Raw genomic sequence first — 14,458 nt, forward strand, 5'->3', positions numbered from 1 at the left:
TTGGAATTTCTCAGGTACTTTAATGATTCACAGTATCAGGAATTATCAGTAGATACATGCTGTTTATTTGCAGTTTTTAGTTGTCTTTGCGCTTTATATGCCGCAAGTTTATTTTGCCAATCTGAGTTTCTCACACGATGAGATTTCCTCCGCACGGTGAAAACCTCTTTTTCTTCATCTGAAGACACCAAAGCAGAAGTGCGAGATGTTGAAGATTTTCTTTTCCTCACAAACACTTTCTCATTACTTTCATCACTGGATGGAGAGCAATCAAACGACTTCTTTCGTTTTTGCCCAACTTTATTTTTCTGAATAGCCTTTGATCTCCCGACTTCATCACTGGTACATTCCTCATCCGATGATAAGATAGTTGCTTGCTTTCTCTGAGATGATTCAGCATATGATTTTTTTCTTTTGTTTCTACTTTTTATTTTCTGCCTATCTCTACTGTTCCCACACCCATGTCGTCCCCTGTTACATGTAGAAAGAATCTTTGCATTAGCACACTCTGATTCAGAATCTGCGCTTTTTGAAGAATCAGCATCTGTTGATTCACTGCTACTCTCTTCATCTGTGTACTGTATAAAATCATCTTTATCATCTCCATCACTTGAGTAATCAGGGTCATAGTTGTACTGATTATGTCTGTAAAGTTAAAATATAGTGAAACAGCTACAGCGAATTCCATGAAGGCATGAACTTTTTTCATGGAAATTTCTATAATATTTATCCTGAAAGATTCTTGTGCTTTATTCAAATCCAAAGATCATCCATAGAGAAACCACTTTGTTACACCCATAACCCATATGTCTCTCTGTGTTTCCTTCAATCATTGGTCAATTCAGTGCTCTTTTTCCCTTTTATATTAATGTGGTGCAATTGGTTTAGTTGTTTTTAACCATCATTTGAAATTAATAAACATTTATAAATATTAAAAAAAAAAATCATGAAATTCATTGCATAAAGGTACATAGTTTCTTAGTCAATGATATTTGTCATGTTAATTAAACTATGAAGTCACTGTAGTTACGACATGATTTGCTGATTTACTGACTCAAAGAACTTAAGAAATGAAGGAATGTTATTCTCAGATTTCTTAAAATTGTTATATATTCAGAACCAATTTCTGGAAAACCACATAAGGTAATCAAATCCCTTGAGAATGTCGCTACACTTTTAGCACTTGTTGTATTTCACTTAAATAAGTGAAATATTATGAGATGGATAATTATTCTAGTCAAGACTGACAACACTGACAAAGTTAAAGAAAATTGAATCAACAAGTCATTGTTAATGACACAATCCTCGTCCAAAATTTTGTGATCTGACATATCAATTTGATGCTAATGAAGTCATTGAGATTAGATTGAAACCATTAATAGGAGATGGATTTGTAAAAATTATGATTTAGTGCTTTTACACGAGAATTGGACATTGGGCAGTCATATTGAATCAAATTACAAAAATACGGTAATGTTCATGTTGATGTATTTATTGGTATACTGTTTTTGTATAAAATTTAAACAGAAATGTTCATTGCATTCATGGGAAAGTAGGCATGGGTATCATGAAAAACAAAATGGCCACCAGTCAACCATATTAGTTTGAATCACAAAAAAAATATGACATGCAACTATAACCCAATATGTATGATCTTCATATCAACTTTGATCAAAATTGGCCTAGTCATCTCTGAGAAACAGCTCCGGACATGCAAAAATTAAGATTTAGCACTTTTACATGAAAATTGGGCATTGGCCGGCCATATTGAATCGAATCACAAAAATAATGTTGGTGTGCATGTATCCCTTGGTATACTATCTTTGTACAAAATTTAAAGAGAAACGTTCATTGCATTCAAGAGAAAGTAGCATGGGTACCATGAAAAACAAAATAGCTGCCAGTCAGCCATATTTGTTCGAATCACACAAAAAAATTACTTGCACTTATAACCCAATATGTATGATCAACATATCAACTTTGATCTAAATTGGCATAGTCATCTCTGAGAAACAGCTTCGAACATGTAAAAAATGACGATTTAATGCTTTTACAGGGAATTTGGGCGTCAGTCAGCCATGTTGGTACAAATGTATCCCTTGGTATGCTATCTTTGTACAAAATTTAAAGAGAAACATTCATTGCATTCAAGAGAAAGTAGCATGGGTACCATGAAAAACAAGATGGCTGCCAGTCAGCCATATTTGTTTGAATCACGGAAAAAATATGACGTGCACCTATAACTCAATATGTATGATCACCATACCAACTTTGATCTAAATCGGCTTAGTCATTTCTGAGAAACAGCTCCGGACATGTAAAAATGATGATTTAGCACTTTTACATGAAATTTGGGCGTCAGTCAGCCATATTGAATCGAATCACAAAAATCATGTTGATGCAGATGTATCTCTTGGTATACTATCTTTTAACAAAATTTAAACAGAAACGTTCATTGCATTCAAGATAAAGTAGCATGGGTACCATGAAAAACAATATGGCCGCCAGTCGGCCATATTTGTTTGAATCACGAAAAAAAAATGATGTGCACCTACAACCCAATATGTATGATCATCATACTAACTTTGATCCAAATCGGCCCAGTCATCTCCGAGAAACAGCTGCGAACACGTTTAGGTATCAGAAATAAGAAATTTTACATCCAAAATGGCCGCCAGTCGGCTATTTTTTCTCCGATCATAAAGTAACTTAACGAGCACATGTAAGACATTATGTATTGTCTTTATGTAAGGTTTGAATGAAATCCGTCAATGGGTGTCTGAGATATAGCTCCTGACATACGGACGAACGGAACGAACCCAAATTAATAGTCCCCGTTTTCGGATTTCGTCCGAACGGGGATTAATAAATATTATCGCAGTAAAAACAACAGGAAAATACTGATATTAAGTTGTATTATAACAAATAAAGTAATTTAGCAAATTCATAATTGCACTAATTTGAAATATATAAAAATATAATGAGATTGTTGGTCTTTCAGCTAGCTTGAGATTCTGTTAATTTATGCACTGAGTCAAATTTGCCATGTCAACGTATTTTATAGTAGTTTATTAAATATGTTTGTCGCACCTCTCGTTTCTTTCCTCTGCTGTTGGTGTAGGGCCAGCTAGCTCTGGGACCCCACTGGTGAGAGTATACGATAGAATTTTATCTTCAGGGGCGATTCGTGGTGTCACGAGTCGGTATTCAAAAATGCTTTGATGGGTTGAGGTGATGACTCAAAACAGATACAGGACAGCACAGGAAGCAATAGGCTGACAACAAAATCTCAGTTACAAGTCAACATGAGCATTTAATAAATAAGGCAAAATATCAACAAAATGTGTTAAATTTCATACACAATAGTACACAAACATTGTATAAAAATGCACAGCAAAACTCAGCTCATAGCTAGATACTATGCAGCAGTCAATAATAACTATGTTGGCAATATAATATAACAATATAACAACTATCCAAGTTCAATATCACCGTAAATGCACTTCAACAAGCCTTGCACTGCTATAAGTACATAACACAGGTGACAATATAATGAGAAATACACACTAAAGGTACACAATAAATTGGCTATATTCAATAATATCAATGTAGGCAAGGTACACATAAATAGGCTATGTTCAGACTAGTAAACTTGCCACACTCGAATGAAATACAATTACTTTTGTGTCAATAAATAAAGGAAATCACACTATTTAGAATAGCGTGCAACCTGTTGCCACTCACTCACACATACGGGTAGTCTTGCTACGTATAATGTCAGCTGGCTAAAAGTGGAATCGATAAACGCAAAAGGAAATTCGCGCGGCACAGAAATATATTAAGAGAAACCCAACTAAACACAAATGGGTAAAATTTCCTCAAATACTGTCACCACCTAACACAAGTGACCCCAAATATTAGTACAACGTCTAAATGCAAGCAATAAGAAACAACAAACTGACATTTGAGCTAACAAGACACTGACGTCTCTCACGCGCATACACAGATACACACAGTGACAAATAAAAAAGGGGAAATAACCCAAGAAAAGTCTGAATAAACAGAAATAAGTGCACTGATAAATAACTCACAAGTCAATGTTCACTATTCGGTCTTTAGCTGCTTTTCCACGTCAGAACACATAAACGGCGATTTCCTGGGGGATTTCTGTCACAGCGAGGCAAAACAACAATATACGGCACCACAGGAACAGCAAGATTTCACACACTAGACTTCATACACACGTATTATACATACGTTGCGCTGTATTACAACCAAGTCCGACTCAATTTCCTACAAGCACTTGTCGCAAACAATACAAATCATGTACTGCGCAGTGTTCGTGTCACGATAAGCCTGTCCAACACTCACTCTTCCCCACAGCCTTTCCGTTGCTACCCGTCCTTCCACTGTTTTTGTACCCGTTCCCCCCGTCCTCGCGCTGTTTCTCCTGTTTCCTCCTCCTCGCGATGTTCGTTCCTTCATTCTCGCGCTGTTCGTCCCTCTCGCTAAGTTCTGATCTAGCGTTGAAGCGTACTCAGCCCATTGCTATGCGCGAGTCACATCATTCATAACAACTTTGTACAGATTCCACTGTTTCCTACGAGGTTCGCCATGATCACATGACAGTGTTCTAGAAGTAAACAACCGATGATGGGCGAGACCATTCATGAAAACGGGGGATGTCACTATCACACAAGGTTGAGCACAGCATACAAACTTACAAACAATGTGGCAACAACTTACACAATCTCACAACAAGGGACAGGAAGCGACTGTTGCCCCAAAGTTTACAAGAGAAAACTATGGGTGCGACACTCTCCTCCTCCAAACCCAAGGTCGTCCCCGACCGCATTAATCTTTGACAAAAAAAGTCAAAGACCATCGATCGACAACTCTCACAGAGAAAACAACTTTGTTCTTCATCACCACTATCTTCTCATTTTGCCATTGACTAGTTATCTTCATGTCAACTTCATCTTCACACTGACGGCTAGACCTTTTGACTTAATTATATAAAAAAAACTAACAATATCTCCCCAACAGAAGCTAATTTACATACAACAAAAATGCAAATATCAACACCATATACTTCCAAGTGTGCTAAATTTGGTATTTTAAAGTAAAAGGAACTGGGACCCCCTTCTTCATCTTGCTTCTCCGAAGTTCCACTTCCATCTACTTCCAGAACATCCTTTATCCCATCTACTTCCAGAACATCCTTTATCCTCTTCTCTCACATAAAGAGCAGATGCCAAACGACAACTATGGTGTCTCAACTAGAAGCATGATGAGAGCCTTAGCCTTTGACTCACTGAGTAGTGACACCAAACCACTGACTCACTTGCGACAATACATTCCTATGACTAGATTCCAACACTGGCACATGCATGATGGATTCAGTTGCGCTTGGAACTACATCTCCAACTTTGGTCTTACGACATGCCTCCAATTCAGACATCAGCTTACAAACTTGCTTCTTACAGTCCTCAAGTTCACCTTTAATAACCGCATATTTCTCTGTCTCAGATGGCTTCGGCGCACCATCACACCGCTGTGTACTGGCTATAAACTCATCATACCCATATCTCACAGGTGGTCTAGGTGCTCTCTTTGATCTCCTCACACTCTGACCCACAAATGGTACATCACTGGCTAAATCTCCATCAGGTGCAGGTTCTTCAGCAGTGGGCTCCTCCCTACTACCACTTGACTGGATCAGACCAATCTCCTCAGTTTCACATGACAATGGTTCAGACTCGGCCATACCTCTACAAGCTTCAGATTCTGCCAGCTGGATTTGTCCTTCTGCTGCTTTATTGGGATAGTTCTCCCGGGCATGCACTCTATTTGGAACCACCACCCACTCGACTGAGTCAGAATCAGTTTCATCTCCATCACTAGAACTGCTGTCTTTCTGCCTTGAGCGGGTTCTCACTACTCTTTGCCTGGGTAACTTCTGTTTTGACTGACGCATGGGTCTATCAGGATACTGAACTGGCAAGGAGTGACACGGGAGCAACATATTACGATGTAGAGTTCTATGGTTACCACTACCCTCGGGTCGCAGTTCATACACAGGAATGTTTGGACTTGTCTGTCTAATGACTATGTAGGGTTCTTTCTCCCATCGGTCTGCAATCTTATGTTTTCCTCGCACCGACAAATTCCTGACCAAGACCCTATCTCCTGGTTCCAAATCAGCTGTTCTTGTGTGTTTATCATATCGCTTCTTATGTTGAGCTGCTTTCTTGTCTGCATGCTCAGATGCTAACTTGTATGCCTCTGCCAGACGCTTGCGTAGATGGACAGCATACTCTGCAGCGCTCTCTACAGCATCCTCCTTAGTCTCAAGCCCCAGGTACACATCAACAGGCAATTTGGGGTGCCTCCCATACATCAAAAAATATGGAGAGTACCCCGTAGCATCACTTCTCGTGCAATTGTAGGCATGCACAACTGGTCCAACATGTTGCCTCCAATTCTGTTTCTGTTCCTCAGTAAGTGAGCCTAACATTCCAAGCAATGTCTGATTGAATCGCTCACACTGTCCATTCCCTTGCGGATGATAAGGTGTTGTCCGAGACTTGATAACACCTGTCATTTCACACAGATGGCGTATCACTCCACTTTCAAAGTTGCGACCTTGATCTGAATGAAGCCTAGCCGGGAAACCATAGTGATTCATAAAATGATCTACAAGGGCTTCTGCAGTGACCTTTGCTGTCTGATTTCTTGTGGGGATAGCTAATGCATATCTAGTGAAGTGGTCAGTTGCAACCAATATATCTTTATATCCCCCTTTAGATGCTTCAAGTGTAAGATAGTCAATGCACAACAACTCCAGTGGCCGTGTAGTTTTGATACTAACCAATGGAACCTTGGTTCTCCCCTCAGCAGTCACCTTGCGTCTGATACAGTTGTCACAGGACTGTACTTTCTTTACTACATCACCTGCCATCTTTGGCCAATAAAACCTGGCTCTCATCAACTCAAGTGTCCTGTCTTGTCCCAGATGCCCAACATCATCATGCAGTGCTTCAAGGGCAGTGCCGCGAAACCTTTTTGGCAAGAACAACTGATACATCATATGGCCGTCAGCATCTTTCCTCTGTCTGTACAGAACGCCCTTCCTCACACACAGTCGACTCCACTCCTTGAGGGCATCTAGCACCTCAACAGACTCAGTTTCGCGTTCCCTCTTGTTGGGTTTATGTCCTCTCAGAAAAAGCTCATGCACTCTTCCAACGACTGGATCCTTTAATTGCTCTTCTCGCCACATCTCAGGTGTCATTTCTGGAAGTGTCCCTTGACATACGTCAACACTTGGTTCACCTAGTGCCAAAGGCACAGCCGTTGATGCAGCACCAATCACCTCTACACAGGGAATTGTGTCAGCCATTTGAGCTCGACAAACAGCTGATACTTCTTCAGATGTCATGACTTCACTATCACGTTTTGTAGGTGGGCACCAGTCTAACCAATGAGGTTTCTCCTTCCTGTCTGTTGAGTACCCCTGCTGCGGTCGACGTGACAAGGCATCAGCATCACCATTCAATTTTCCTGGTCTGTACTCAAGTGTGAAATCATGCTCTGCAAGACGCGCCAACCACCGATGCCCCGTGGCATCCAAACGTGCTGATGTCAGGATGTAGGTCAGAGGATTGTTGTCTGTGACCACTTTGAATTTGTTTCCATACAACACATCCCTAAATTTATCACTGACTGCCCATTTCAGTGCTAAAAACTCCAGCTTGTGAGCTGGATAATTCTTTTCACTCTTGGAAAGCCCCCTGCTGGCATATGCCACTACTCTCTTCACTCCGTCATGGTCTTGATACAGGGCCGCACCCAGTCCTATTTGACTAGCATCTGTGTGCAACTCAAATGGTTTCTCGTAGTCAATATAGGCCAACACTGGCGGTGTTGTTAGACGATCAATCAATATTTCAAAAGCAGCTTGACATTCCGCAGTCCATTTGAACTCAGGAAGTTCTTTTCTGCCACAATATTTCTTCTTATTGTTCTTTCTTACATACAAACCCACGGTCAGTTCATTCAGTGGTTTTGCTATCTTTGCAAAATCCTTTACATAGCGACGATAATACCCAGCAACTCCCAAGAGAGTCTTCACTTCCTTGGCACTTCGTGGAACTGGCCACATACGCAGGGCTTCTGTTTTGGCAGGGTCTGTGCGTACTCCATCTTTAGAAACAATGTGTCCTAAGTATCTCACTTCCTGTCTGAAGAACTGGCACTTTTTGGCAGTGACCTTCAACCCATTGTCACGCAGCTTCTTCAGCACTTCTCCTAGCCTCTCAAGGTTTTCACGAAATGAAACAGAGTAGACAATCACATCATCCTGATAAACCAAACAGGTCTTAATGGCTAAGTCGCCTAGACATCTCTCCATAACTCTCTGAAATGAGCTGGCACTACCAGAGAGCCCCATAGGAAGCCTATTGCACTCATAGTGACCAACTGGTGTCACAAAAGCAGTCTTCTCTATGTCACGTTCATCCATGCTCATTTGCCAGTACCCACTCTTCAAGTCTATGGTTGAGAACCACTCTGCTCCCTTCAATGCGTCCATGCTTTCCTCTATTCTGGGCAGTGCATAGGCATCTCGGATGGTTTTCGAGTTCAATTTGCGATAGTCGATGCAGAGTCGCTTACTCCCATCCTTCTTCGCAACCAACACAATGGGAGCAGCATAAGGGCTGTTTGATTCTCTGATGATTCCACCATCTAGCATCCCCTGGAGGATTCTCTTTAGCTCACTGTACATTGAAGGTGGCACCCTCCTGTGTCTCTCTCTAACTGGAATATCATCAGTAAGACGTATCCGATGTTTCACTAAATCACACTTGCCTAGATCATTTTCATGCTTAGAGAAGGAATCAACATGATCTCTGAAAAAGTTCTCAGCCATCTTCAACTCGTGCTCATCAATAGGTGCACCATGCAGATCAAACTGGACTCCATCTATTTCTAAACAATGTGGTTCATTGTCAGCAAAATCTGTCCCAGAAAAATGTGACTTCTCCCCAGTACTACTCACTTCAATCACTGCGGTTGCTCTCCCAATCACACATCCTGGCTTGACAGTGATACTTTTCAGTGAAGTGTTAGATATTCTCACTGGAACCCTTGACTTCTTTCCCTCACATTCCAACACAGCTACTGCAGGCTCTGCTTCTATGGGCGCCCATGAGTTTCCAGTTGGCTCTACAGCCACCACATATCTGTCCCTTCTAGTGCCACCTTTAACCTTGCCCCATATGATTTGGCAGTCATCAGGACGAATCATCACTGGCTTGTTTATATCAGCCCTCACTTCTCCTACTTGACCTTTCGGCCCTAGGAACTTGTCTCGTGCATCCAAGTCACGCTGCACCAGTCTAGCCGCTGTTGACCTCATGTATCTAGCAGCACCACTGTATCCATGACCACTGCCACTGTTTTCATATGAGCGGTGACATTGATCTAAGACATTTGTGCCAATGGTCACAGGAGTCTTTAGAGTGTAGTCATTGTCTGGCACAACGAGAGCTACTGCATCATGATTCTCTGTTCTACCAAACACCCTAGCTGGAAACTTGACAGTCACCTCAATGTGCCCCAGAAAAGGTACTTCTTGGCCACCAGCACCAGTAACAATAAAATCCTCCTCCATTCTCAGCATTGGGCAAGACTTAAGGTGCTCCTTATAAAAACGTTGCCCAACTGTTGTCACTTGTGAACCAGTGTCCATCAAACATTTGCTTTGTTTGCCCTCAATAAAGACAGTCTCCTCACGGGCAGATCCAACCATTCTGTTCCACACCACAGACTGCAGCATCATTGGCTTGCCTCCATCTTGAGCCATGTGTGCATCTTCTGAAGAACAAGGTTTTGCATTGGGCTTCCCAGACCTCCTGTGTCCTCTAGATATTCTACTTGTTGCACAGCGAGAACCTGATCTCCCACCAGACCCATCCTTCTCTTTGTCCTTTCTTTCAGGGCAGTTTCTGGCTATGTGGCCAAATTTATCACACTCACGGCACTGTATGTTCCGTTTATCACACTTTATCTTGCGTGGACAATCTCTTGAGTAGTGTCCAACCTCTCCACACGAGTAGCATGCATTGCCTCGAGGCTTGGTGTCAGCGCCTCTGATTGGTTGCTCTTTGTCTGCAACCTCACACTGCTTCAGTCGGGTTTCAACTGCCTCAATGCGAGCCACCAATGACTCAAGTGGTGTCAGCACTTTCTGTAATGCTTTGACATGTGCAGAACCAGCTGGACTATCCTCATCGCACACATCCTCACCAGACAATTGTTGCGATTTGGCACCAATCAAACGCTTTGGCTTGGCCAAAGCCTGAACCTGTTCTCTCACTTCTTGCTCAGCTTCTCGGGTCACACGCAACAACTCATCGTAAGTGCTGGCCCCATGGTAGCCATGGCGAGCTATGGACTTCACTTTTGCATCAGAAATGTTGCGCCAGAACACTGTTCTCAATGTCTTGTCTAACTGACTAGAGTCAATGCCACCCCGCTTCCTAACAGTCTCCAATGCAAGTTCCAATCGGTTCCCATACTCAACTATGGATTCACTCTCCTTCTGCTGACTGTTACTGTAGAACTGGGCCAGCAGGGTCTCTCCAGTCTCAACTTCGCCAAACCTGCCTTCTAACTTCGCTATGATCTCATCAGCGGTTACACCCATGTCCATATACATCACCAATCGAGCTGCACTACCATGTAGAGAGGCTCGAATAGCTTGTAGCACTATCTCTGGAACCTGCCAGTTTGTTTCCCGCAGTAGTTGAGCTTCATACTTCCATACCTCAAAGACTACATCTCCTTTTCGACCAGGGTCACCTGAGAATGAAGACAACCTAGGCCTCTGCTGCACATATGTCGGCCTAGTCCACTCACGCTTACTATAGTGCTCAGGTTGAACTTCTGGTGCTCTCACAGGAAGGCTATCACCAAACCCTCTACTCCTGATCTTGCCTGCATTGTCCATCTGGACACCACGTTCAGACAGGAACAGGTTCTCTGACTCTCGCTGACGCAGTCGCTCATTACTCTCTCTCAGCTCCTGTACCAACTTACGTGACCGCTCAATCTCTTCTTCTAACTCACGTTGATGAGCCACAGTATGCAACTCAGACACTCCTGAAGCAGGAGTTCCATCAAGTTTAGGAACTTCGTCATCACTGCCACTAGAAGCCATGTCTACTGATTGCTGAACCACTGGTTACTGAGCCAAAAAAACAAGCCGCAAGGGACCACAATTGAAACCTCCACTGTACAAAGTATATCACAAATCAAAGCGTCACCGACACGTACTTCGTAATCGTAACACGCCGCCCCACGTTGGGCGCCACTGTCGCACCTCTCGTTTCTTTCCTCTGCTGTTGGTGTAGGGCCAGCTAGCTCTGGGACCCCACTGGTGAGAGTATACGATAGAATTTTATCTTCAGGGGCGATTCGTGGTGTCACGAGTCGGTATTCAAAAATGCTTTGATGGGTTGAGGTGATGACTCAAAACAGATACAGGACAGCACAGGAAGCAATAGGCTGACAACAAAATCTCAGTTACAAGTCAACATGAGCATTTAATAAATAAGGCAAAATATCAACAAAATGTGTTAAATTTCATACACAATAGTACACAAACATTGTATAAAAATGCACAGCAAAACTCAGCTCATAGCTAGATACTATGCAGCAGTCAATAATAACTATGTTGGCAATATAATATAACAATATAACAACTATCCAAGTTCAATATCACCGTAAATGCACTTCAACAAGCCTTGCACTGCTATAAGTACATAACACAGGTGACAATATAATGAGAAATACACACTAAAGGTACACAATAAATTGGCTATATTCAATAATATCAATGTAGGCAAGGTACACATAAATAGGCTATGTTCAGACTAGTAAACTTGCCACACTCGAATGAAATACAATTACTTTTGTGTCAATAAATAAAGGAAATCACACTATTTAGAATAGCGTGCAACCTGTTGCCACTCACTCACACATACGGGTAGTCTTGCTACGTATAATGTCAGCTGGCTAAAAGTGGAATCGATAAACGCAAAAGGAAATTCGCGCGGCACAGAAATATATTAAGAGAAACCCAACTAAACACAAATGGGTAAAATTTCCTCAAATACTGTCACCACCTAACACAAGTGACCCCAAATATTAGTACAACGTCTAAATGCAAGCAATAAGAAACAACAAACTGACATTTGAGCTAACAAGACACTGACGTCTCTCACGCGCATACACAGATACACACAGTGACAAATAAAAAAGGGGAAATAACCCAAGAAAAGTCTGAATAAACAGAAATAAGTGCACTGATAAATAACTCACAAGTCAATGTTCACTATTCGGTCTTTAGCTGCTTTTCCACGTCAGAACACATAAACGGCGATTTCCTGGGGGATTTCTGTCACAGCGAGGCAAAACAACAATATACGGCACCACAGGAACAGCAAGATTTCACACACTAGACTTCATACACACGTATTATACATACGTTGCGCTGTATTACAACCAAGTCCGACTCAATTTCCTACAAGCACTTGTCGCAAACAATACAAATCATGTACTGCGCAGTGTTCGTGTCACGATAAGCCTGTCCAACACTCACTCTTCCCCACAGCCTTTCCGTTGCTACCCGTCCTTCCACTGTTTTTGTACCCGTTCCCCCCGTCCTCGCGCTGTTTCTCCTGTTTCCTCCTCCTCGCGATGTTCGTTCCTTCATTCTCGCGCTGTTCGTCCCTCTCGCTAAGTTCTGATCTAGCGTTGAAGCGTACTCAGCCCATTGCTATGCGCGAGTCACATCATTCATAACAACTTTGTACAGATTCCACTGTTTCCTACGAGGTTCGCCATGATCACATGACAGTGTTCTAGAAGTAAACAACCGATGATGGGCGAGACCATTCATGAAAACGGGGGATGTCACTATCACACAAGGTTGAGCACAGCATACAAACTTACAAACAATGTGGCAACAACTTACACAATCTCACAACAAGGGACAGGAAGCGACTGTTGCCCCAAAGTTTACAAGAGAAAACTATGGGTGCGACATGTTCAATAAAAGAAGTCTGTTTTATTACGTTACCAGATGCTTATGTAAGTACGGATCAAAGTGTTTGTACTCAAGTGTGCATTATTGTGTGTGAATCCAATCTTATCCAAGCATAGGGGAGATCACAGTAGCCCAGGTGGGGTTGAGTCTACACAGAGACAATACAGATGGAAGGAATCCAAAGTATGAATGGCAGAACAAAATACACAAAAAAATACAGAACATCATTCTGGTAAAAAAAAAAGTACTCAAGACCAAGTGCAAACAATAATTAGCACCCCCCCCCCCCCATTTTTTAGAGATCCATCACTGAATGAAGTATTCCCCTTATGGATCTATCCAAGGGAAACTGAACTTACACTTTGAAGAAATTATTAATTAACTTTCTTGGTCTCAGGTGATTATAACCTTTGCTTGGTGTTCCTTGTGGTACCAATGATTTCAATATCTCATCTCTTGATGGTATGTGAAGTTTCCTTTCAGCTCTCTCTTTCAGTCTTCTTGAGAATCGAACATCTACAGACGGCGTCTCTTCCTTCCTCTGTAGCATAGGATAACATATTTTATTTGGAACATACTGAATTCAACAAGGCCATGTACAATATAAGTTATTTATAAACCTAAATATAAGCAATTACATAATGTATAATTTCATTCAAAATATCTAATCATTATATTTTGTGTGATCAATACTTGAGAGTTTATGGGAATGAAAGGCATTAGCTAGCTAATTTAATCATATCGCTCAGATTCAAATGAGAATGATTTCAAATGGGTTTATAAATTTATAAGTACATGTTAGAATAAATTTACCTTCAGGATACAACAATAATTAATTCAAAACACATAAAAACAAATTACACCTTCCAAAAAATCCAAATCGTCATCACGATTTGTAGCTGAAATACGAAATCCTTTCGAGTGTTATTTTTGAAAAGGAAACTAATACAATAACAATAAGACATACTTCATTTTCATGCTTCTGAAATATCCTCTTCTCAGCGCAACTGTTTTTACTCAAGTTAGCTTTGTCGCCACTGGAGTCTATTAAATCAGTTTGTTTCACTCGCTTGAACTTCTTTGTGCTCATTTCGCTACTACTGCACACAATAGTTGCAAGCTTTACGAAATAGTGTATCGACATACATGTATAAAAAAAACCGCGAAGGGAGACATTCCGGGAACCCCCGACACGTGACTGAATACTCTGACCCCGAAAAATAATTAGTCTGGTTCATTGACCCAATTAAACACTGAGGGCGGTTAACCAGACTTGAAAAATAATAACATTGGAAACAGTAAATATTGATAACTTTGTGAGCCTCCGATTATTCGAAAAGATGA

The 14,458-nt window shown here is 41.4% G+C and overlaps 1 protein-coding gene across 1 annotated transcript; it reads right to left on the minus strand.

The window, feature by feature from the left end:
• Positions 1-14,373, minus strand: LOC102807862 (uncharacterized). Its single transcript, XM_006813944.3, has 3 exons — positions 14,082-14,373; positions 13,474-13,655; positions 1-645 (listed from the first exon to the last, which is right to left on the minus strand). Exons 1-3 carry the CDS (start codon positions 14,256-14,258, stop codon positions 36-38), a joined length of 969 nt encoding a protein of 322 aa, XP_006814007.1. The 5' UTR covers positions 14,259-14,373; the 3' UTR covers positions 1-35.
• Between the last annotated feature and the right edge of the window lie 85 nt (positions 14,374-14,458).

Source organism: Saccoglossus kowalevskii, chromosome 13, assembly GCF_978046115.1.
Source record: "Saccoglossus kowalevskii chromosome 13, keSacKowa6.1, whole genome shotgun sequence".
In the NCBI taxonomy this organism is placed as follows: Eukaryota; Metazoa; Hemichordata; class Enteropneusta; family Harrimaniidae; genus Saccoglossus; species Saccoglossus kowalevskii.

Bases quoted from the DNA above. Each gene is read 5' to 3' on its own strand.
- LOC102807862 (XM_006813944.3), bottom strand. From the start codon at position 14,258: ATGTCGATACACTATTTCGTAAAGCTTGCAACTATTGTGTGCAGTAGT. The intron at 13,656-14,081 runs GTATGTCTTATT...CCTATGCTACAG, and splicing joins TTCAGAAGCATGAAAATGAA to AGGAAGGAAGAGACGCCGTC. The intron at 646-13,473 runs GTAAGTTCAGTT...TTAACTTTACAG, and splicing joins ATTAATAATTTCTTCAAAGT to ACATAATCAGTACAACTATG.